This window comes from Aedes aegypti, chromosome 2, assembly GCF_002204515.2.
Source record: "Aedes aegypti strain LVP_AGWG chromosome 2, AaegL5.0 Primary Assembly, whole genome shotgun sequence".
NCBI lineage: Eukaryota > Metazoa > Arthropoda > Insecta > Diptera > Culicidae > Aedes > Aedes aegypti.
The window spans coordinates 395,244,336-395,269,737 of NC_035108.1; the positions used below are offsets into that span (position 1 = coordinate 395,244,336).

At 37.2% G+C, this 25,402-nt stretch overlaps 2 protein-coding genes across 3 annotated transcripts; one reads left to right on the plus strand and one right to left on the minus strand.

Moving 5' to 3' along the window:
- The first annotated feature begins 14 nt into the window (after positions 1–14).
- On the plus strand, positions 15–9,981 carry LOC5570690 (coiled-coil domain-containing protein 40). Its single transcript, XM_001659230.2, has 6 exons — positions 15–909; positions 973–1,115; positions 7,997–8,388; positions 8,450–8,762; positions 8,819–9,594; positions 9,660–9,981. The coding sequence occupies exons 1-6, from the start codon at positions 107–109 to the stop codon at positions 9,879–9,881; spliced, it is 2,649 nt and encodes an 882-aa protein (XP_001659280.2). The 5' UTR covers positions 15–106; the 3' UTR covers positions 9,882–9,981.
- On the minus strand, positions 9,939–23,984 carry LOC110673989 (mitochondrial basic amino acids transporter-like). 2 transcript variants are annotated; one of them, XM_021847026.1, is made up of 3 exons: positions 23,503–23,984; positions 11,830–12,146; positions 9,939–11,145 (listed from the first exon to the last, which is right to left on the minus strand). In XM_021847026.1, the coding sequence occupies exons 2-3, from the start codon at positions 11,861–11,863 to the stop codon at positions 10,037–10,039; spliced, it is 1,143 nt and encodes a 380-aa protein (XP_021702718.1). In that variant the 5' UTR covers positions 11,864–12,146; positions 23,503–23,984; the 3' UTR covers positions 9,939–10,036. The 2 variants fall into 2 exon arrangements, with proteins under 2 accessions (XP_021702718.1, XP_021702719.1); XM_021847027.1 differs by having other exon boundaries at positions 23,482–23,984.
- Positions 23,985–25,402: the final 1,418 nt, after the last annotated feature.

A 25,402-nucleotide genomic window follows, 5' to 3' on the forward strand; every position in this document is an offset into this window, starting at 1 on the left:
CGTGCCGGAAGTCATCACTCTGGGCAACCGCGATATCTGTTTATCACTGACGCCAGTTTCACGGTATTGTTACTAAAGTGGACAAGTTTTGCTCTGTAGCTTAATCATGAATCCCGAAGAACAACCAACTTCGATCAGCGTTCAGGCTGATGAATTCAATGCTTCGGTTGTGGAACAATCGGGGGTATTGGAGAAAGATCATCCGTTGTTGGAGAGATTTCAAGCGGCCTTGAAGGCACACTTGCTTCGGGTGAAGGACCAACTAGAGGAGGAGATTGCTGAATTGGATCATCGTCTAGAGCAAAATGAGAAGGAATCCGAGGAAGTCGGGGCTCGGTTGTACGATCTGCAGGAAGAGATCGACAGTCAAAAGGAGTTATTGGATATCTATAACAAGGAAATCATGGAGGTATCTGCTAGAAGGCAGACGGCCGAACAAGCAGCATCGGAGTATAGGAAAGAATATGACGACCAAAATCGGAAGTATAAGGAGTTTAAGAAAGTCTACAATGAACATCTGCAAGAGTTGGATAACCTAACTGTATTGGAAGCGGAGTTCTCCAAATGGGATAAAGAAATCAAGGACGAAATATCGGTGGCTAAGAGGGTTGCCAGTAAGGATGCAAAAGACCAAATCGCGGCTGCTGAAGAGAAGCGCAAGAAGGACTTGTTGGTGTTCAATTTGGATGCCGAAGTGCGCAGGAAGGAGCGTGAGTTGGAAGGTATCGAAGATCAGCTCAAGGAGCAGGAAGGTGCGACCGAGCAAATCAATCGGAGTTTGGCGGATGCCAATTCTGATCTGGAGGCATTGCAGCACGAGCATAAGCGATTGTTCCAGTCCTGGGGAGAGGTCATTGTGGCAATCCAGCAAAGGGATAGGGTGCTTTCGAAGACCAAAGATGATTTGGAGTAAGGAGCTCATGTAATCATAGCTTAATGATGCTTTTGTAATCAAATTTAATCCGGTTACAGAGGCGTTTACGAAGAACATAAGGTCATTAAGAGCAAGACGGATATTACTAAGAAGACAGTAGCAAAGGAAATGGAGCAAAACGAAAAGTTGTCGGGGTTCAAGGCCAGGATCCAAGGGGATATTCATGTACTCGAAAAGCAAGGTCTGTTGAACTAGCTTGTTGCTTTAACAAATATTTTATATTTTTGTTGTTTCCTTTGTTACAATTATTTTAGACTTTTCATTCGTTCCTAACAACATATATGTTATATACATCTCATCTGCCTAAGAACTCGGTAGGAATTTTGGGGGAATTCTAAGATTCCGTTGCGATACTGCTGAAAATTCTCAAGTCTTTAATGGAAATTCTCCAAAGTATGATAATCCAGATAATTCAGATTTCACCTATTCAGATTTCACCAGAAATACTCGAAATACCACAAAAAATACACAGTGTTCCGCTAGTAAAGAATATTGGATCGTCTCTTAAAAAAACCACCGTTCCAAGGGGGAAACTCGAATTATGGTTTCCAAAGATGTAACTTTTTTGTTTCTACACGGAAAGAATTTTCTGCATTGATTATTACAGTAGTATGTTCAAATTCAAATTCATCAACTACAGCGCCATATATGGTCAAAGGAGTAAAGTTGGAAGTAGATTTGACGCTCAAATTTTCACTGTAGCTTCTGAAGATCCAAATGAACAAATTTGTGGGGTGTAACTTAAAACTTTAATAGTTTGTCCAACAAGGGTCATCGTAATCAACATACACACTTATACAACAGACAAACAGCTAAAACACTCTCAATCATACTCATCGCACGCTTCAATTATCATATTGAGAAAAAATGTAGTTTGTATTTGGCTTGGTGAGGTAACTAAACGGTGTATAGAAGGAGGCGGTCCAGGATCTTTTCGTAATGGAAATTTCCTTGACTTTCCTGGGCATAGAGTATAATCGTACCTGCCAATAGAAATATTAGTAGTAGAACGCTAATGGCACTGTTCTCACAAAACTGAATTAGTTTATTATCACCTTCAACTGTATCTTTTCATTGTTTGTTCGATGCCATGTTGTAGTGGATGATTATAAAATTTATTTGACACTTTGTCAGCGCGTGGCAAACTAGATGTTGGTAACACGAACAGTAGCGACATTAGCATTCTTAGGTTAATGCTTCTAGTTACCTGCCACACGATATACGAATGCGAAAATGGCAACTTTGGCAAAGAAAGCTGTGGAAGTGCTCATAAGAACACTAAGCTGGGAAGCAGGCTCTGTCCCAGTGAGGGCATTAATGCCAAGAAGAAGAAGAAGAAGGAGCCGGTGGGTCATTCATTTATCTAGTTACTTATCAAAATTGGAGCATGCCAAAAAAGGGAATCACGGCAGCAAACTATTCATCAGATCTGCAAACACCAAACTCCAGAAGCTCCAAAAATTGAATTTTGATACAGTCGACTCTCCACATCTCGATGTTCTACATCTCGATATCTCTCCCCAGTCTGCATACATTTTCACTCTCCATATCTCGATATCCTCCTTATCTCGATATCTCCATATCTCGATGTGTTTCTGTTGATTTTTCGTTCTCAATTTTCTCTCTGTATGTCGATATGACCAATATCGAAAATTACTAGACCAAAGTTTTGGGATTCAAAACAAATTAGGAGCGCAAAATGACGTCTGTTTGTGTATTACTTTCTTGGCAACGGAGTGTTTTTCAATCTAGTATTCATCAAAAATGTGTTCATTGTCTCGATCTCCCCTATCTCGATGGTCCCTTCGATATCGAGATGTGGAGAGGCGACTGTATTATCTTTAGATATTTTATCTCTTATGTCAATCAACTCAATATCACGTTTTGGTAGTATGTACTTCGTTTCTGCTTGGGTTTTTATCTAGCTTGACCCCTTAATCTGGAACCCACAATAAGAACGACATGTTTACTTTAAGTTTTCAAATTGAGAGTTTTCAGTTCATGAAAAAATTTCATAAGATTAATTTTGGGAGGATTAGGAGATATTTTCCAATTTGGCAAATATGAAAAAAATCGTTATGTCAATTATCCCCGAACGTTGGTTCCCCAAATGCCGTTTCCTCGAACGCCATTTCCCCGAATGCCAGTTCCCCGAATATCCCGTTTCCCCCAATAGCCCATTTTCCCGAAAAGTTCTGGCTCTCATACTTGTCATAACTTCTAACTTTTCAGGGTGGTCGTCTGGTATGCTCTATCCTTTATTTGATGGATAGTTCTAATTATTTTTGCCCGCCCTTTGCATTTTTGGCAATGCGTGTTTTGGCGAAAACGACCAAATATCTCCTTTTCTAGACTTCTTATCGTTCTTTCTAGTTTACCACCCTGTCGCCAAAGATTGGTGCAGTAATACCTTTTAGAACTATATCACTTTCCGGGAAAATGACATTCGGGAAACTGGCTTTCCGGGAAATGACTATCGCGGAAACGCAATTCTGGGGAAAGCAGCTCAATCCCAGAATATCTAAACTTTTTTGCTAGTTGCTACAGATTACACAAAGGTTTATTCCTTTGTCCGAGAGGAGTGTATGATCCACAAACAAAAATTTTTGACATGCCTCAGGTAAATTAGGTAAGCCAGATGGAAAAATAAAGTACAGTATTGGTCCTAGAATACTGATTTAAATAACTATAGCTCTAATATGAATTCCTAGAGTTTGATAATTAGTCTGAATTGTACGATTGGACAGACTTTAAATTATTCTAACAGAGTTTGGTAAAAATGTATATATTTTCCAATTTTCCAATCAAACTTTTATGACAAACACTGTCGAATGCTCTTTTTAATATTGAAAGCAAGACCAGTTGAATAGCCTTCAGATTGGTTGGAACGAATCAATTTCATTACACGTAAAAAAATATGAATGGTCGGATGCGATGTGGGGTATTTAGAGGTGTGGGCGAAGCATCATATTAGTATTTGTGATAACTTCAGTTTTCAAGTGATAGTTTTTCGTGACTAATATAAGCAAACACATACTAAGAACCGGACCTGTACTATAGGACATTGGGTCGGATGTCCATGCCGGAATCTGAACTGTTCAATGACAAAAAAATTGTTGATACGAATACTGTTCAAAATTTTTATAAAATATCAAGAAGCTTCGGCAGATTTTTGTCTGGTTGAGAGTTGGTATAGGGTCGATGCACCAATAGCCGCATAGCTAAGAACAAATATTCGTGAAAAATCGAAAAATAAAGCTAGCTTCAATATTTTTACATCATCTGAAAGCTTTTTATCTTGGTTTTGTGGGAAAATATGAAAACTACGAAAACTCATATGTTTGTAGTTATTATCGCTTGTGCCACTATAGGAATGCATGTGCCTATAATAGCACTTTTTCTAATTTTTGTTCCTATAGTAGCACTAGCATCACGGCGTTGCAAAATACTAATCAAAACCGTATTTATACAAAACTTTTATATTTTTCCTACAAAGTGTGGATCGAAGACTTTCGTTTGTTGTAAAAAAGTTCTCAATTCATCAATTATTTTATATAAATAAAAATAGTTTCTCTCAGTAGTGCTACTATTGGAACAATAGGTTTACTATAGGCGCAAGGGAGCTCAAATTTTAAGCATAACTACAGTGGGATTCCGTTTTTGGCAATAAAATCGAAATTTTCGGTTGCCAAAAACGGAACAGTGACAAAATCGGAACCCATTTTTAAAATTTTATTTTTGAATTATTGATTTTAAAAACATCATGAGAATGTTATTACATCATCCTTATGGAACCACATGACGTCCAGAGTACGGAATGGTTCACTTCCAAACAGAATTCTTTAGGATAGTCCAAGGTATACATTTATAGCCTCGTATTTTAATTGTGACATTCGTTCTACATACTTTTGATCGCTTAAATGCCTTCAATTATTTTTTTAGGTTTTATGTACACTGTTTATGGTTGTGGACCATGTAAAATCAATTATCGCGTAAATGATCTTTATTCATACAAAAAATGTAATGTACGCTTTACGTCTTTGTAAGATAAAAACCCTGGATATTACAAAACTGTATGAGTTTTTTAATTGAACGAACGCTAAAAATCAGTTTAAGTTTTAAGCCTTAATGTAAAATTTGGAATTGAAAAAATCGGTCAGTTAAGAATGGCTCCTATAATTTATCTTTCTCAAAAAGTAAAGCATCTCATAACAAATAATTACCTGAACATTTTTAAAGTCTCTGATGAACATTTTCAAAAGTTTTTTATTTCCAGGCTATCACTTAAACTCACCAATTTTACCTGGAAATCTTTTAAACATCCAAGAAATCTACAGTATCACGCTAGGAATTCACAGCATGCCTTAGAAATTTTAAGAGTTTGTTAGGAATCACCAGGTTTCGCACATCCCAATAACCAATAACACAATCAATACAGTTTACGCTAGGAATCTCCAGACATTCTTCAGAATCCGTTGAAATTTCGGAGGGGCATCTCAGAGAGTCCCCTGAGGGTTCTCCAGGGTATAGTTAGGAAACTCATAGACCCAGCTAGTAAGGAACATTTTGATAATTTTATGGGACCCGTATCTATGATTACAAATTGTGTGTAAAATGTTGGATCATCTAAAAAAAACGAACGTTCTTCAGAATCTTTATCACAATAAATTGCGTTTATTTATTTACTATTTATTTTATTAAATTTTTTAAAAGTTAAAGTTAAAAGCCATCAATTTTGACAATTTGCATTATTTGTTTCTATTTTTTGCGGTGTGTTTTCATATACCCTATGTATGTAATTTTATAAAAATAAGAAGAGCGAGCAAAAAACGACACACTTGATTGATTGAAACTCTGTGTGAGTCATACACTTTTTGTTGCTCTTGTGTCAGTGCTTGTGCTTTGTGAAAACGAGCGATTTCCAAATAAGTAGAAAAGTGGTAATTATTAAGTATATTACCTACTGGCAGACTCAAGTCGGCTAGTATGAATGCCTGGAAAAGAGGTTGGTCTCTGGTTGAGATACTGGTGGAGAATAATGATCCCATGAATGCTTGACCAATCCGAATTAAATAAGCGTGTACGTGAGACCGTACTAGTTGATGGGATTTGAAAATATCGGAAAGGATGGAGCTCTGGAACGTAGTCGGTGTGTAGCTGGCCTGCTGTTTAAATGACTGAAACAACAGACACGATAATACTTACAAAAAATTACATATTTTGGTGGTATTCAAAAATGTTGCCAAAAACGGATCCATTTTGTTGCGAAAAACGGAGAATGCCAAAAATGGAGCATGCCAAAAACGGAATACCACTGTAATTATTTTGATCATTTTTTGAACGAAATCAAGCTGTGTATCAATGGTACTTAGATAAATAGCTCCTGACCTTCATGTCAAAAAATATTTTGAAAAGATTTATAGCAAAACGGCCGTAAAAAGCCACTAGTGCGACTATAGGGGACTGTCCACTAAGAGAACACCGACCCTACCTTTGGTATTTTTCCATTTTTCAGAACTGAAAATATTTGTTGAATATACTCATGAAACACCGATCTAGTGGGGCACCGAATTTCGTGTAAGTTTGCTATTTTGTTCCTTATCCGTGATTTTGGATTTTTTTTAATTAGGATGACCATTTCCGAAATAAAGTGACCAGGAAAATCGCGATTTTGCAAAATTTTTATTCATAAAAAAATTACAATTTTTGAACCGCTTGACCGATTTTCAATTTTCTTGGACGGAATGAAAGCTAAAGATTTTGACTTTTCAAGATAACTGTTTTGAAGGCCTCGGGACAAAGGGGGCTATTGCTGTTCTCATTTTTTCAGAAGAAGTTCAGAAAATTTTTCGTTTACTGTCAAATTTTCAGCAATGTATGTTGTTCAATTTTGAGATATATTTTTTTGTAAATAAAAAATCAGTCCGTAAAAAATATTGAAAATCGGTTGAGCTGTTCAAAAGTTGTGTTTTTTTTTAATAAAAAATCTTATGCGTTGAGACCTACAGTGTGTGCCGATGTTGAATACATCGTTGAAAATTTGACAGTAAACGTAAAATTTTCTGAGCTTTCAAGTAAAAATGAGAACAGTAATAATCCCTTCTGTTCCAAGGCCTTCAAAGCACGAAAAAACGGAAATTTTTAATTTATTTTCATGTCAAAAATTTTTGTGAAATTTTATATTTTTCTTGAAAAGTCAAAATCTTTAGCTTTCATTCCGTCCAAGAAAATTGAAAATCGGTCAATCGGTTCAGAAGTTATAATTAAAAAACAAATAAAAGTTTTGCAGCGCGATTTTCTTGGTCACCCTATTTCGGAAATGGTCACCCTTATCAACAAATCTGAAAACACGTGAATCTTTATTTTGGATAAGGAACAAAATAGCAAATTTTAACGGAATTCGGTGACCCACTAGATCGGTTTTTCATGGAATGGATATATAAATCGCTCTGGAGGTTTTGGCTGTTGAAAATGCAAAAATTGCCTATTTTAGCCAACTTGCATGCAAGTTTGCCGGCTTGTAAGGCAATTTATATGCCTAATTTGCCACAGAACTTAAACTTCATGTGTATAAAAATGCTTTTTAGTAAAGTTTATAATACTTTCGATGCAGAAAAGTTATTTTTTGGTGATTTAAAGAAGTATTGCATTTTCCCATATAAGAGAAACGAAGAATTTTTTATGGAGACAGCAAGCATGATGAAAAAATCGGTTTAAACTAAATTTGATCGTGCAATTTCAACCAAATTATATCCAAAATGAAAGTTCAAGTCCTGTTTCACATGCTTAGTGGATGAGATCACAAAAATGTTTGATAAATTATACTTTAAATTGTATGTAAACATCAAGAAAACCAGTGTTTTGTACAACTTTAGCGACCTGTAGCTAAAAATGGTGACGTGCTGGAACATTTCTGAGAATGGCGTCAGATTCAGCAATCCAAAAACTACTAGAGACACATAATTTGATCCTTGAGACACGCAAAAATGTCATTTTTGTTACGCTGTGTAGTTGGTGTAAACTCGTACTGTGCATTACTAATTTTATTGTTAAAATTTCCAGTCAACAAGGAACAAGAAGAAGAGGACAAACTTTCACGTGAATTGGACCATTACGCTTTAATTCTCGAGCAAACGGAAGCTGATATGCTTAAAGCTCAACAGGAGGGTTTGCTGATTGAGAATCATCTAAAATCGTTGCGGCAAACTTTAAACAAGCAAAATCACAAAAAATTTGAACTTGAAGAGCAGATTTTGGAGCTTCTGCAAGATCAGATCACGACCGATAAAGCTGGTGAAGCACAAGGAAAAACATTGAGAGAAACACAGGAAAAACGTCGTGAGCTGGAAATCTCGATGTCGGATACGGAGAATCAACTATCGATTGTACTGCTGGATCTTGAAAAGTGGCGTGGAGTTGTTGAGCGTTCCAAAGTGGAGGTGCAAAAGATGAAGGTGAGTGCGTTACAATTTTGAAAGAATTTCTAACAAATCATCGTCAATTTGCATTCCATAGACAGAGCACGATTCAATGGATGCTGAGGCACGGAAATACGACGAAGAAATTAAAGTGATCAAGGAAATAATTTCGGCAAAGCTTCGTAAGTTGGATGGGCTGAATCGACAGTTGGAGCAACTGATCACCCAAGCCGGTGGACAAGAGCTCAACCCGGATGAGCTGAAGTTACTCGATGTACAACAAGACATATTGGAGTTGGATACGAAGATTAGGGAGGCACAGGAAACGTGGTTGAAGCTGCAAAATAGTGTTGTGAACCTTTCGGAAAAGCGTGTCCAACAGTTGAACGAAATTAACTATTCTAGAAAAAGTGAGTTTGTCAATATGTGTTATAATGCCCTAGATTTACCAAGCTTCCTATTACAGAACTCCTGTTGGTCGAGCAGAAGGCTATCAAGATCGAAACTCGACTGGAGGAAGTGGTCAATGAAAATCGTGAAATAGTTCGCTCGTTATCTGCGCTCAACTCTCGCTTAGATGCTGTCAGTTTGGAGTTATTCAAAACTAAGAAAGTTCATGAGAAAGAAGAGATGGAATGTGAAATATCTCATCAGCAAACTACAGAACGCTTGAAGGAAGCTGAAATGTCTGTTCTTAACCTTGAGCAAGATCTCAAGGATTTGGGCAAGGAGATTGAAGATTGCAAGCAGGAGGTATTGGAGAAGCATCGTGAAGCGTTATCTTGGGAGACAAAGTACAAAATGTCTTCCGAAGCGAAGAAGTTCAAGGAAGAAGAGGCTGCTCAGAACAGTGAGATTGGCATCATGAAAGCTGAAATCCATCGGATGCAAGTACGTTATGCTCAACTCAAGCGAATGCAGGAAAAACTGGTTACAGATTTAGAGAACACTGTTCACCACAGAGAGCACATCTACGACACGGTTAACGCAAGGGAGAAGGTCTATGGAAGCAAGTTTAAATCTCGTTCTACCATGCAACATAAAATCAATGAGTTGAAGAACAAGCTGAAGGTTGTTTTTGGTGAAATATCTGACGCCGAGAAAAATTTGATTGAAATTGATACTGCTCAAAAACTTCTGCAAGCGGAAATCGAAAACAAAAAGCACCAAATCGAAGAGGAGAGAATTCAAACCAGCTTGATAAGAGCAGAAGTAGAACAGGCCACGCTGTTGAAGCAAGAGGTACATAAATAATAAAAATCAACAATTGTTTTTGATTAATACGTTTTCTTTTCGAATCATTACAGAACTTGGACTACATCGTCCGCCATCAATATCGTGCCCGACGTTACAGAAACTTTGCAAACGCTACTCATCTGCCCAAGTTCCGTAACGAAATATTGATTCAAGCCGATTTGCAACGCCAACGAGAGATCAACGAAACTATCGTTGGAATAGTTGAAAATCTTATTCTGGACTTTCCGAATCAAAAATTTAATCTATCTAAAATATTGCAGACCTTGAAGTAATTAGTGTTTTTACAGTTTGTGAGTGGATTTCGGATTTCAAAATGTTTGGTGTGAGTCTTTTAAAAATAATTTATTAAAACTTTATTTTCGATCAACAATACATTAAAGACACTGAGGTTTTTTTCTAATACATAACGAAAAAGGCACTACATAGACTAGTCTAAAAATGGAAATCTTTTACAGTACTCTTGGTTGGAACTTTGCAGGTATTCGTTAAGTTTAGCATAGTAATAGCCACCGTCTTCATTAAGGTGTAAATCGTGTGCCAGCTCATCCATTTCCGCGCAGCAAACTGCTTCACTAAATGCTCCAAGGAAGCTCAGAAACCGGAATGTATTTTGCTTGATGTTCAGAATGTGGTGATCGTGTTGTTCGTGATGTCGTTTGTTCAGCGTCACTTTGACCGCTCCAGCTGGTTGTTGTACCATTAGTAAAGGTTCTTTTGGATTCAATTCCACGCTTAGGTTGGGTTCGTCAAACATTTTCAAAACGTATGACACAACTAAGAAGCAAACGGCATTCATGGGAAATGCTCGTAGCAATGTTGACGCTAGTCCTCGGGATAGAAAGGCGATGCCTTCTTCAGCGTGACTCTTTCGCAAGCAGTCTACAATTCCATTGTACTTTGGCTTACCAGACATGCCATCCGCTTGCAGTCTAGACTTTACTACATCTATGGGAAATGTAAACAGCCAAGATATGGTTCCAGCGAGACCACCAGCCATCAAGATGACAAAAGGCGAAGGATTTGCTACCGAACGCACCATTAGTTCATACGCTACAAAGTAGCTTGAGAAACCTGGCATATCGCGAGCTGCAGTGATACCCAATCCTCGGAAAAGCCCGCGACATCCTTCGGCTCTCCAAATGTGGCGCGAGCAATCCAACGGTCCTTTATACTTGAAAGCTCCCTTCGGTAGATTCTCCTGCAACTGTAGTCTTGTCTTGATCAACTCCATCGGAGAGCAAATGAAGCTTTGTGCCAACCCTGCTGCACTCCCGGCCAAAAAGTGAGAATACAGCGAATCAGGGTTAGCAGTTCGCCGCTGTACGTTCCCGTAAACTCCAAAAACAATAGCATTTACTGCTGCCACGCCAGCCATCGGGCTGGACATTCCACGATAGAGCCCACGAACACTCTCTTTGGCAATGATTTTGCGGAAGCAGTCCAGCGTTCCTTTGTACAATGGGTTCCGGTAGTCCTGAGTTTGCAGGTGGACTTTGACCGTATCGAACGGGTAGCCAACAAGGACGCCGGCACATCCTAAAAGATAATGATAGCGCCTTATCAATATTTTATTCAACCGAGAACGTTACATTTAACAGTAAATATGGTTATTTTTGAACTATGTGTTCGTAAGTTTGTTGACATGGATGAAGGTGGTAAATATTTTGATCGCAAATTCAGGTTTCATCCATGTTACATTTATAGACCCGTTTGTTAGTGAAAAAACGTACCCTACGTTATACTCATGCATTCGAAGGCGATGACACGTTAGCTGATGAAGGCAAACCCTGGAACGACTAATCGGGCGAATAATGATAATCTCCCCAACATCTCGGTAAAATATGCTGCGCTGTGAAAAAGTGATGATGGAAGAAAATAAAACCTTGGCTTCAAGTTTGCCCTCTGATCGTGCCAATAAGTGCGGTCCTGTCCCGCTCTGCGCAGTTTGTGCTTCTCGTAATCAATCCTGTTGTTAGTCCCGGCCTGATAGCATTGGTTAACCTTTGACAATGGTAACCTGATTTATAGTGGGATAGATGATTCCCTCAGCATTATCAACCTTGTGGACAACAATAACAAAACAATATATGTATGAGAGCGCGCTCTTATGATGGCAATGGTATGGTTGAAACGTGAGACTACAAACTCTGATAAGGACAAGGATGGTTGGGAACAGTCCTCTGAAAGCAGGCAAACATTCATGCAAAGTCAAAGGCATACCTCCAAGACATCCCGCAGCAAAGTCGAGTGCCATTTTAGTCAGTTGGTGGGACTAATTTATTGCTTCGGTGGTAAAGGACGTGATAAGTTGCGTGTACTGCGGAGTTCTCCGATAGCCTCTGACAGGGGGGCACGTTGACGTCGTTTGCAGTGGAAAAGTTCAAGAATGAACGTTTCTGCTGGGGTAAATGATCACGAAGAGGAAAGTTTGGATGGTAATCGAAGCTTGATGGTCCCGAAGCTTCGAGTGTTTGTCCTCCGGTTTGTTTGACAAACCTGGTTGTGTTTAGGATCTGCCTAGGGTGGTGATTGGCGATCTAGAAATAAACCAAAACGATTGATTAGAAAAATAGTGAGCACAATATTTATGTTTTATTAATCAAAAATGTTTATTCTGGGAAAGACAACAAAAGAAATGTGGCTGACGCTATTACCATATTATTTATGCTTCTCCCTTCACTGATTAATGAGGCTTTGCTAAAAATGACTAGTGTAATCATGGGGAACAAAAATATATGAACAAAGAAATTTTTTGACAACACAAATTCGGAGCTTGTGAAATTAAACAATTGTATTGTTCTATAAGAACTTCCATAGTTATGTTATGACAACTTTTCGTTGCTGCTATTTCAATCAAAGGGGGGGGGGGTGTTATAGAATGTTCTATGACATAACAAATATTATGAATACTAACTTCGTGGTTAGATTTCCACTTGCAACGCGGTTGATTTTTCGTGGAACGAAAAATGTTCTCGATTGTAACAAATGATGCTCTGACATAAAATGTCATACTAGTACTCTTTGGTTTTACAGTCTACTCCCCACAACTCGATATTCTATAACTCGATTGATTTTTCAATCTCTTCAAATTTCCCATACATCATGCTCTCCATAAATCAATATTTCTATAACTCGATATCTGCACTAGTCGATATCACGTGTGAGGCAAATTTCCCTCCATAACTCGATATCTATCTTAGCATTATTTTTATACAGTGAATAATGACTTGAAAGTTATAGCGAAAGTTAAAAAAAGTGAAAATAATAACTTTGATTTTCAGTAAAAAAAGAGAGAGCATTTTAAAAAAAGTTTTCGAACATAAGTTATTGCGTTTGGTTTGTTGTGTGCCCGGCATTGTTAATTAGTATGTTGTATTTACCCAACTTTTTCAAAGATATTCCGTTCAACGGTATCACCAATTTGCCATTCAAAATAGTTTCGGCTCCATTTAATCAAGTTACAGTCGACTCTCCACATCTCGATATCGAAGGGACCATCGAGATAGATGGAGATCGAGACAAAGAACATACTTTTAATTAATACTAAATTTGAAACCGTTCCGTTGTCAAATAGAAAAAAAATAGAGAAAACAATAAACAATTAGTTGAAAATAGAGAAAATAATAAACAATTAGATGTAATTTAGTATTCCTACATTATTCAGAATTACGAAAATTTGGTCTAGTACAATGTTGTGAAAAACTCAATTTCTCATAACTCACGATTGATCACGCTTCTCAGCAGACAAAAAATCATGGATGACTTGGCTCACCTGTTTGACTCATTATCTCGTATTTACACAGTTTACTCACACACGGCAATAACTTCTTGTTAGGCTGATAAAACTATAGTAATCCTTTCTAACGTAAACAGCAATATTCGGGTTTGAAGAGATTTTGACGGGTTTTGCGACTGAATCTCTTTTTACGGCTTAAGTTGATTGAGTGTTTTGGATCAAAATCTCAAGCGTGAGATTTGTGAAACAGATCTCTAATAAGTTTGTTCTCACGGGAGAGCGTATCGATTAAGATTTGAGTATGAGTCTATCAACACTAGTCTAGTATCCTTTGATAATGAGCATATCGACATATGGAGAGAAAATTGGGAATGAAAATCACATCGAGATATGGAAATATTGAGATAAGAAGGATATAGAGATATGGAGAGAAAAATTGTATGCAGAATGAAGGGATCAAAGAAAATTTCAATCATTGACATAGTGAGAGATATCAAGATGTGGAGACTGCATTGTAATTGGTTTACTCTAGAATGTGAAATTATTTTATATAAGTCTTCTCTTTTTTATTTTCGACTTTTTCGGTCAGCTATTTTTACTTTTTAGGGGAAAGGTATTTAATATCGGCAGATAGAGATATGTTTGCCAAATTAAAAGTAATTGTGGTAACATTGTGCTAAAAGATTTTGTAGCCGGCGGAACTTGAATCGCAGCCGTCGTTGGTTAGTGTGTACGGCAGCAACCACGTACCTATTCCTCAGCCGAATCGACAACCCGTGCGATCATATGGGGATGAAGGTACAATAGTGTTGCGTTTTCTCACACCGACTGTATTCAATTGAGATATGGTGGCGATAAGTAGGATTGTGGGATGCTACAAATGTCATAAGCTTGGGGATGCTTCAAATATCATTAGCCAAATATTTCAGTTTACCGTAGTGTAGCTGTAATATAATTGGTAAGGCGTCCGTGTACATAATGGAAATTGTGGGTTTAAGTCCCACCAGCTACATAATCTTTTAGCACAATGTTACCACAATTACATTTAATCTGTCAAACAAATCTCTATCTGCCGATATTGAATACCTTTCCCCTAAAACGTATTTTATATAAGATTTTCAAGACATTTGACATTTGTTTCTCGTTGATGTTTTCAGTTCAATCGAACTCCGTTTCAACATGTACACTATATTGTATGCCTTAAAATGTGCATGCGTAATTATATTTCATCAAAGTTTGTTTTATCTCTATATTAAAATGTAGGTGTTCATTTGCCAACTCTGTTCATTTTGTCACTACTTCCGCTATGAACCAATGTACGATTTCACTAATTTGACGTTTGAGTGATGCCAAATACACTTGTTTCCATGGTTACGTAAATAACACAGCACCGCTCAAACGTAAATTGCCGATTTTTCTCTAGATGTTTAGCAAATGATTTTTGCGAGAATATTTTCATGCGGTCCTCAATTCATTCTTGATCTCCTTTGAATTAATTTATAAACAAAAAGAAATTGCAAAAGTATGGATTGAAGAATATGTACCTTATTCAAATAATAGATACAATATGATTTTTCATACACTTCAATTCGATAGTAAATAACGTGAAAAGTCCATCAGAATTTGCAATTTTTGTTGAACGTTCTTGTTTATATATAGTTTGTTTATCAAAACGACTTCTTAACAATGTTATTGATTTATTCTGTTTGGAAGCTTTGAAATTGTCTTCATAAGTATGTAAGAAGATTTTGAATCGGTTGAGTTTACATAAAATTATTATAAGGTGACGGCCCTGGTATAGTGGTTAGAACGATTGTTCTACTTTTCCCCAAATGTCGGTTGCCCTTATGACCAGTTCCCCCGGAAACCATTTCCCCGAATGACCCATTTCCACGAAATGTGATTGAGTTCAAAAAGATGCATGAATAATGTTTAGTGACAAGATGCTGAACTAGAAAGAAAGATAAGCTATCCAAAGAAGGAGATAGTTGATCATACTTGACTAAACACATATTGCCAAAAAATACCGAGGACGATGAAACCGCCAATGAAATAAAGAAGGATGCACATCCGATGGCAGGTTCGTTGACAACCTTGAAATGCAGAAAGTTATGACAATTATGAGTACTAAAACTTTTCAAGGAACTGGGCTATTCGAGGGAATGGGGCATTCAGGAAACTGGCATTCGGAGAACTGGCGTTGGGGGGAAACGACATTCGAGGAGCTGGCATTCGGGGAAAAGTAGCACAAACGGTTAGTACATATACCTCTCATGCCGAAGAACTTATGATTTAGGGTGTTATCATAAAGGTTAAAAAGGTGATTGGGAAGCTGAAGAGCAATGAAACTGCTGGGAAAAATGAGCTCCTTGCTGAAGTACTCAAGCAGAGTAGTGGGTAGCTATTCCATGTACATCATACTTTACTGAGGATATGGTAGGGAGAAGAACTGTTCGCTAGCTAGGACAATATAAACCCAGGTAGGGCAAAATGGTCGAAAATGCCACTTTAAGGATTTGTGTCGTTTTCTTATAATAAGATCTACATTTGAAGGCCATTCGAAGTCTTAACAGTATCTTTACAATATTTGCTAGCTACCACAATGAAAACATTTCCCAAATGTGAGTTTTTTTACGGTTTTAAATCGTGTCGAAAAGTTGATTAAAAAATGGGGGCGGTTCAAAATGACCAAATGGGTGGGGTAAAATGCCATTTAGTATGGAGTTCGAAGAGTTAGCAACCATGCTTCCCCATGAGTTTGCTCTGTGGCTTATTGGTTAATAAAGTCAACGGAAAACCTTAATATTTAGGCAAAAAAGTGAAAAGTGTTGAATATCACCGGGAAATTAAGTAAAAATCTATGAGTTTATGTCCATGGATTGTAGCAGCACTTCTTGGGTAAACGTATTTGAACGCCGTTTGGCAAATTATACATATTGAAACGTTCTAGGAATGATTCAATGAGTCGGGCCATTTTACCCCATCTGTGCGTATTGGGCCATCTTCCCCTATACTGTTCACCATGCTGAGATGAGGCCGCTTAAAGAGTCCTTCGTCGACAATGCTAATTTTTGTGAAACCGACGGACCAAGTGTTTATCCTGAGACAGATCCTGCATGAATGAATCCTCATGATGAATTCCGGCATTTCGGTAAGGTGCCGACTCATTCAGTAAAAAAACGAGTTGTTGGTAGTAATGATTTGTTTTTCGTAATCTTAGACAGATTGAAGTAATTTTCAAATTTATTATTCAACATAGCGATATAAGGCGACCTCTTGCAGACGGAAACAGGGCTTTTACGGACTTCGTAACGAGCTTCGTAACCTGCAGTTTGCAGACAAAGATGAAACTCGCGTAACAAGTCACTTATTCTCTCGATTGCTCTTCACGGTCATGAATATTGGATGTTGAAAAAGTTCGATCGGAGAGCTTTTGGAGTCTTCAAAAGAGAAGTGCTGTGGACAATCATCGAAGCTGAACTTAAAAATCGGTTCTGATGGCGAGGTATGAACTACAAATTATACCAAAGTCTTCAAAAAAATCGATATTGTTAAACGTATTAAACACGGCAGACTGTGGAAGGCTCGACATGTACCTTGTCGGAGCTAAACTAATATTCTGTAGAGAACTAAAGAGAGGCCGTCGCCTCTGTCAAAGACTGAAAGAGCGACTGAAAGCAAATGAAGTCAACACGACTAAACCGATTTAAAAAATAATTAAAGTCCTTCAACACTATAGGCTATTTCACATCCACGATTTGGATATTTTGTTTTTCGTACCGAAGATAATCTATCTAGATCTAGCATTATTTTTATACAGTGAATAATGACTTGAAAGTTATAGCGAAAGTTAAAAAAAGTGAAAATAATAACTTTGATTTTCAGTAAAAAAAGAGAGAGCATTTTAAAAAAAGTTTTCGAACATAAGTTATTGCGTTTGGTTTGTTGTGTGCCCGGCATTGTTAATTAGTATGTTGTATTTACCCAACTTTTTCAAAGATATTCCGTTCAACGGTATCACCAATTTGCCATTCAAAATAGTTTCGGCTCCATTTAATCAAGTTACAGTCGACTCTCCACATCTCGATATCGAAGGGACCATCGAGATAGATGGAGATCGAGACAAAGAACATACTTTTAATTAATACTAAATTTGAAACCGTTCCGTTGTCAAATAGAAAAAAAATAGAGAAAACAATAAACAATTAGTTGAAAATAGAGAAAATAATAAACAATTAGATGTAATTTAGTATTCCTACATTATTCAGAATTACGAAAATTTGGTCTAGTACAATGTTGTGAAAAACTCAATTTCTCATAACTCACGATTGATCACGCTTCTCAGCAGACAAAAAATCATGGATGACTTGGCTCACCTGTTTGACTCATTATCTCGTATTTACACAGTTTACTCACACACGGCAATAACTTCTTGTTAGGCTGATAAAACTATAGTAATCCTTTCTAACGTAAACAGCAATATTCGGGTTTGAAGAGATTTTGACGGGTTTTGCGACTGAATCTCTTTTTACGGCTTAAGTTGATTGAGTGTTTTGGATCAAAATCTCAAGCGTGAGATTTGTGAAACAGATCTCTAATAAGTTTGTTCTCACGGGAGAGCGTATCGATTAAGATTTGAGTATGAGTCTATCAACACTAGTCTAGTATCCTTTGATAATGAGCATATCGACATATGGAGAGAAAATTGGGAATGAAAATCACATCGAGATATGGAAATATTGAGATAAGAAGGATATAGAGATATGGAGAGAAAAATTGTATGCAGAATGAAGGGATCAAAGAAAATTTCAATCATTGACATAGTGAGAGATATCAAGATGTGGAGACTGCATTGTAATTGGTTTACTCTAGAATGTGAAATTATTTTATATAAGTCTTCTCTTTTTTATTTTCGACTTTTTCGGTCAGCTATTTTTACTTTTTAGGGGAAAGGTATTTAATATCGGCAGATAGAGATATGTTTGCCAAATTAAAAGTAATTGTGGTAACATTGTGCTAAAAGATTTTGTAGCCGGCGGAACTTGAATCGCAGCCGTCGTTGGTTAGTGTGTACGGCAGCAACCACGTACCTATTCCTCAGCCGAATCGACAACCCGTGCGATCATATGGGGATGAAGGTACAATAGTGTTGCGTTTTCTCACACCGACTGTATTCAATTGAGATATGGTGGCGATAAGTAGGATTGTGGGATGCTACAAATGTCATAAGCTTGGGGATGCTTCAAATATCATTAGCCAAATATTTCAGTTTACCGTAGTGTAGCTGTAATATAATTGGTAAGGCGTCCGTGTACATAATGGAAATTGTGGGTTTAAGTCCCACCAGCTACATAATCTTTTAGCACAATGTTACCACAATTACATTTAATCTGTCAAACAAATCTCTATCTGCCGATATTGAATACCTTTCCCCTAAAACGTATTTTATATAAGATTTTCAAGACATTTGACATTCGTTTCTCGTTGATGTTTTCAGTTCAATCGAACTCCGTTTCAACATGTACACTATATTGTATGCCTTAAAATGTGCATGCGTAATTATATTTCATCAAAGTTTGTTTTATCTCTATATTAAAATGTAGGTGTTCATTTGCCAACTCTGTTCATTTTGTCACTACTTCCGCTATGAACCAATGTACGATTTCACTAATTTGACGTTTGAGTGATGCCAAATACACTTGTTTCCATGGTTACGTAAATAACACAGCACCGCTCAAACGTAAATTGCCGATTTTTCTCTAGATGTTTAGCAAATGATTTTTGCGAGAATATTTTCATGCGGTCCTCAATTCATTCTTGATCTCCTTTGAATTAATTTATAAACAAAAAGAAATTGCAAAAGTATGGATTGAAGAATATGTACCTTATTCAAATAATAGATACAATATGATTTTTCATACACTTCAATTCGATAGTAAATAACGTGAAAAGTCCATCAGAATTTGCAATTTTTGTTGAACGTTCTTGTTTATATATAGTTTGTTTATCAAAACGACTTCTTAACAATGTTATTGATTTATTCTGTTTGGAAGCTTTGAAATTGTCTTCATAAGTATGTAAGAAGATTTTGAATCGGTTGAGTTTACATAAAATTATTATAAGGTGACGGCCCTGGTATAGTGGTTAGAACGATTGTTCTACTTTTCCCCAAATGTCGGTTGCCCTTATGACCAGTTCCCCCGGAAACCATTTCCCCGAATGACCCATTTCCACGAAATGTGATTGAGTTCAAAAAGATGCATGAATAATGTTTAGTGACAAGATGCTGAACTAGAAAGAAAGATAAGCTATCCAAAGAAGGAGATAGTTGATCATACTTGACTAAACACATATTGCCAAAAAATACCGAGGACGATGAAACCGCCAATGAAATAAAGAAGGATGCACATCCGATGGCAGGTTCGTTGACAACCTTGAAATGCAGAAAGTTATGACAATTATGAGTACTAAAACTTTTCAAGGAACTGGGCTATTCGAGGGAATGGGGCATTCAGGAAACTGGCATTCGGAGAACTGGCGTTGGGGGGAAACGACATTCGAGGAGCTGGCATTCGGGGAAAAGTAGCACAAACGGTTAGTACATATACCTCTCATGCCGAAGAACTTATGATTTAGGGTGTTATCATAAAGGTTAAAAAGGTGATTGGGAAGCTGAAGAGCAATGAAACTGCTGGGAAAAATGAGCTCCTTGCTGAAGTACTCAAGCAGAGTAGTGGGTAGCTATTCCATGTACATCATACTTTACTGAGGATATGGTAGGGAGAAGAACTGTTCGCTAGCTAGGACAATATAAACCCAGGTAGGGCAAAATGGTCGAAAATGCCACTTTAAGGATTTGTGTCGTTTTCTTATAATAAGATCTACATTTGAAGGCCATTCGAAGTCTTAACAGTATCTTTACAATATTTGCTAGCTACCACAATGAAAACATTTCCCAAATGTGAGTTTTTTTACGGTTTTAAATCGTGTCGAAAAGTTGATTAAAAAATGGGGGCGGTTCAAAATGACCAAATGGGTGGGGTAAAATGCCATTTAGTATGGAGTTCGAAGAGTTAGCAACCATGCTTCCCCATGAGTTTGCTCTGTGGCTTATTGGTTAATAAAGTCAACGGAAAACCTTAATATTTAGGCAAAAAAGTGAAAAGTGTTGAATATCACCGGGAAATTAAGTAAAAATCTATGAGTTTATGTCCATGGATTGTAGCAGCACTTCTTGGGTAAACGTATTTGAACGCCGTTTGGCAAATTATACATATTGAAACGTTCTAGGAATGATTCAATGAGTCGGGCCATTTTACCCCATCTGTGCGTATTGGGCCATCTTCCCCTATACTGTTCACCATGCTGAGATGAGGCCGCTTAAAGAGTCCTTCGTCGACAATGCTAATTTTTGTGAAACCGACGGACCAAGTGTTTATCCTGAGACAGATCCTGCATGAATGAATCCTCATGATGAATTCCGGCATTTCGGTAAGGTGCCGACTCATTCAGTAAAAAAACGAGTTGTTGGTAGTAATGATTTGTTTTTCGTAATCTTAGACAGATTGAAGTAATTTTCAAATTTATTATTCAACATAGCGATATAAGGCGACCTCTTGCAGACGGAAACAGGGCTTTTACGGACTTCGTAACGAGCTTCGTAACCTGCAGTTTGCAGACAAAGATGAAACTCGCGTAACAAGTCACTTATTCTCTCGATTGCTCTTCACGGTCATGAATATTGGATGTTGAAAAAGTTCGATCGGAGAGCTTTTGGAGTCTTCAAAAGAGAAGTGCTGTGGACAATCATCGAAGCTGAACTTAAAAATCGGTTCTGATGGCGAGGTATGAACTACAAATTATACCAAAGTCTTCAAAAAAATCGATATTGTTAAACGTATTAAACACGGCAGACTGTGGAAGGCTCGACATGTACCTTGTCGGAGCTAAACTAATATTCTGTAGAGAACTAAAGAGAGGCCGTCGCCTCTGTCAAAGACTGAAAGAGCGACTGAAAGCAAATGAAGTCAACACGACTAAACCGATTTAAAAAATAATTAAAGTCCTTCAACACTATAGGCTATTTCACATCCACGATTTGGATATTTTGTTTTTCGTACCGAAGATAGGGAAAGTGTACCAGTTATGGTCATAGTGGTTCCCTATTTGGCCATATGCAAAATTTGGAGAACTTTTACATTTTTAATCTTTTTGAATGCTTTAACATCAAGATATATCCTATATTTTACTGCTGAAACACAAAAAACTTTTCAAAGTGGGAAGGCATTCAAAATATTACGTATGGCGAAATAGGGAACCACTATGGCCATAACTGGTACACTTACCCTAATCTATCTAGATTAATCAAAAATGCTGGTTGCATTTATTGGTGACAGAATGCGTTGAAATTGCACAGTTTTTTTTTTCTTGTAGCATAATAGGTACTTGTTGCACTAGAAAAAACAAGATTGTTCTCTGAAGTTATCATCTATTGCATTAACAATTTCGGGAAACAAACGTCATACGAAATGATTTTCGTTTAGTCAACATTCATCGAATGACGTAGGCCATTTCCAGACCTAAGTAGATTTTTCTACTATTTCCAAGCGATTAATTTCGACTAGACGGAGAGTTTTTTTTTCTGTTCTTGTATTCCTGCTAACATTTGCCAGTCTGATAAGGAGACGACAAGCGGCAAGCAATGATTGAACTGGTGCGACCTGTAGGCGCGATAAGGCGTGAGAAATATTTCGCAGTAAGAATGTTTCCAACTCTATTATGGAAACAATTCAACGGCTTTGGAGGTTTGGAGTGTTGCCAAGCCTTGCCACACGAATTAGTTGACCGTTGACACCGATTGCTACATATAATACCGATTAGCGAGTCTGGAATGATCGTTTATGTCACGTGTCGACTATGATTGAATTAATAGCGTAGTTTAGTCTAAACTAAGCGTTTTCCAGGTCTGTAATAGTAGTCAACATTTGAAAATCACATCAAGTTCAATACGCTAGCAATGCGGGAATCTACGCTGTAGAATTACGTCAATATAGCTTCTCTCGTAAATTTGGTGAGAGTTACCTATTTTATATCTAAATTGATTTAGAAATTTTAGAAATCGTTTTATCGAGTTTGAAAATCAACAAAGAAATATATTAAAATTAAAGTGAGATTTAAACCTACGCTGTAGCGAGTGAAAGTCACAATTGTTCTCTCCTGGTTATTAAGTCAGGCTGAATAAGGGTTGTTTAATTTGGTACACGTGTTTTGATTGCAGGTCGAACTAGTGGTCGAATAAAGTTTATTTTACCTTCATCATGCAACTCCGTTTACGTTTCGAGTGAATTGCCTAGTTTTTGAAAATTTAATTGAAACAAATTGCGTGGAATGAGTCATACATAGCTGAAAATTACGTCAATTTTTATTGTTTACTGTGTATTATCAACCATGATCTGACGTAAATACAATGTGACGTGTTGCGTCATGTTTTGAAACAAATATTTGTGAATCAGAAAATTGAATCATTTTTTGTGACTTCATTTATTGTAAAAAATATTGTTCTTGGCGAATTCTCGAACCACTTTTCCATGCTGTAAAAATAAAAGCGCTTAGTTTATGTTTGATGGACAAACTGAAATTTCTTTTTTATTTCAGTTTAATGGTATAATAATGCTGAAAAAATCTGAAACTTTGTAATGAGATTTGTTCAAAATCTTAGATCAAATCAAATTTTGCTGAATACTGCCAGAAAATGGTTCGTACCACTGTTGCTTACTAAGCGGAAAGTCACTCACGTATCCAATGCCCGTTCCTTATAAAGAAATTTGAATCCAGAACAAGCGTTATCCAGACGTATAAGGTTATTAACTATCCACTGCTAACAATTCCAAATATTCTGTAATGTTCATGAAAGGACGTAGAAGTCACTGCAGCTCTCTTGAGTGAGCTGTCAATTATTGTTCCTTTTCCACTATCTAGATGTCACGAGGACGTGATCAATGTATCATCCAGTTTTTTGAGAAACAGTTTAAACATTGAAGAGTCTTCTGTTTTTTTTTTGTAGAAAACATTTCTTCACTATCGAGATGACAAAAAAAAGTGCTAACCACAGATCATACATTTTTAATAACACTCACAGTTCACTATTATAGATTTACCTCCGAAAGTTGGTTCTTCTGCTGCGTACTCCGGAAATGATCTTTTCTTGAGCCCAATCGTCAAGAGCTGTCTATTACTGGTTTGAGTTTGTGTCTAGTGCTCAATAAGATCATTTCTGGTTGCTTTCAAGTTCCTCGCTTTACGTGTTCGCCTCGGGCTCACCTTGGCTTTTGCTTTATATGTTCAGGCTCGATAAACTTCACTAGAGATTTCTAGCTGTCACACTTTCTTACTACACTATCACACCGAAGAATGAACTCCTGGGAAGCGATTCTCGGGTGCACTGGTGCTTCTTGGCTCATTGACTTTCGAACGCCTCGATTTTCAATGAGCTGCTTGATACGATGATAAACTCTTGATTCGATTGCAAGTTCCTGTTGAGTCTTGGACTAATACCGCGTACTATCCGTTTCAAAAAAGAAATGATCGACCGCGCGACACGACGTAAACTTCCAGACTGTGGCCGACTTGGCAGATCCTGCTCGTAATAGTCCATAAACAGAAGGAAAGGAGAGTCTCGTTGATTTCAAGACGAACTGGGATTGGCTGATCGACGTTGTAAACAGACCATACTCTAGAAAACACCCGGGAGCAAAAACAAAGTTTTGAATTGATAACGGGCATCCGATCTTCCAACTCGGTGATCTACGTAAGCCCGGGATGACTTGGGTTTGTGAGGCCAATGGTGGATCAGTGCGCACCGCCTTGTGGAAGGTTATCAATGAATGAACACTTCTGAAGGCGGTCTGCACTCGGAATATTCTGTTCGCCATTTTTGGCTTACAGCAATTCTCAGTCAGCAGGATGTTATCTAAAAGTGCAAAAAACCTAATATAGATTCATGAGATTAATGCTTACTAGTAATCAATGCTTAAATTACAGTTTAAATTTACCCATTTAGAGAATTTCATCAATAACAGCAAATTATTTAGTCTAATTGACCATTTCATAGCTTACGAAGTATTCATGAAATCACGTGATTTCCACTGGGATCATCAGTTTTACAGGCTATTTCATTTGTACAGCACGTGTCTGTTGGATGCTAACAAAAAGTTCCATTAAATTTGAAAGTGCTGATTTTAGTTATAATAATTTTGTTTGGCCTTACAGCTGATACAGTTCAAGTCACTTACAATTGGATGAATTCACTTAAATCTTTGAAAAATGAGTACTGCTTATTAAGTCTGTATGACGCAAAAGAAGCTTCGATAAAAGCGTATACGTGTACTTTGAACTTCTCAGTTATGCGCCAACTGCTTTTTTCCGTCAAAATCGAGTTCACATAGCTTCCATTCATGATATTTTCTAATCAATATTGAATCGATGCGTGTTGGTAATTACGCTGTTTATGTACACTGTAGTATTTATTCCGCAGCACACGACTGATAAGCTTTCGTTTTCGCTGCCTATGCTGTTAGGAACTTTCAGTTGATCATGCTGTTGCGCAATCAATATGTTCTGCTTTAAAACTATATGGAAGACAGTTATGTCCCGCATTTCGCCACATTGAACTATACTATCTTCGATCAACATGATTTTTCTTTAGAATGGGTGTTGCACTTCTTTAGACTTTGGGTTGTGTTGTTGATTTACAGAACAGATTAAAATTGTCAAGACCAAGACTATCAATTTGTTAATTTGGTTACCATTGATAAAAGATGTAGTTAAATTAAGGATCTAAGAAACTAGGTATCAACTTTGCCATTTTAATTTTTGTTTAGTAATGGATATTTCTTTAGATTGCTCAGTCGTAATATCCGCAGTTTTGAAATAATTCCATTTCTAAGCAGCCTTGGTTTGATTCCCGGAAGGTTCAGGAATTTTTGGAAAATTCACATCATAATAGGTTGTTTTCATCACGCCAATCTGCCATAGAGTACCCTACTTTCCTTTATGCAA

Coding starts and splice junctions, on each gene's coding strand:
- LOC5570690 (XM_001659230.2), top strand. CDS start 107: ATGAATCCCGAAGAACAACCAACTTCGATCAGCGTTCAGGCTGATGAA. Junction 910..972: donor AAGACCAAAGATGATTTGGA/GTAAGGAGCTCA, acceptor ATCCGGTTACAG/AGGCGTTTACGAAGAACATA. Junction 1,116..7,996: donor TCATGTACTCGAAAAGCAAG/GTCTGTTGAACT, acceptor TAAAATTTCCAG/TCAACAAGGAACAAGAAGAA.
- LOC110673989 (XM_021847026.1), bottom strand. CDS start 11,863: ATGGCACTCGACTTTGCTGCGGGATGTCTTGGAG. Junction 11,146..11,829: donor TGCTGCGGGATGTCTTGGAG/GTATGCCTTTGA, acceptor ATTATCTTTTAG/GATGTGCCGGCGTCCTTGTT.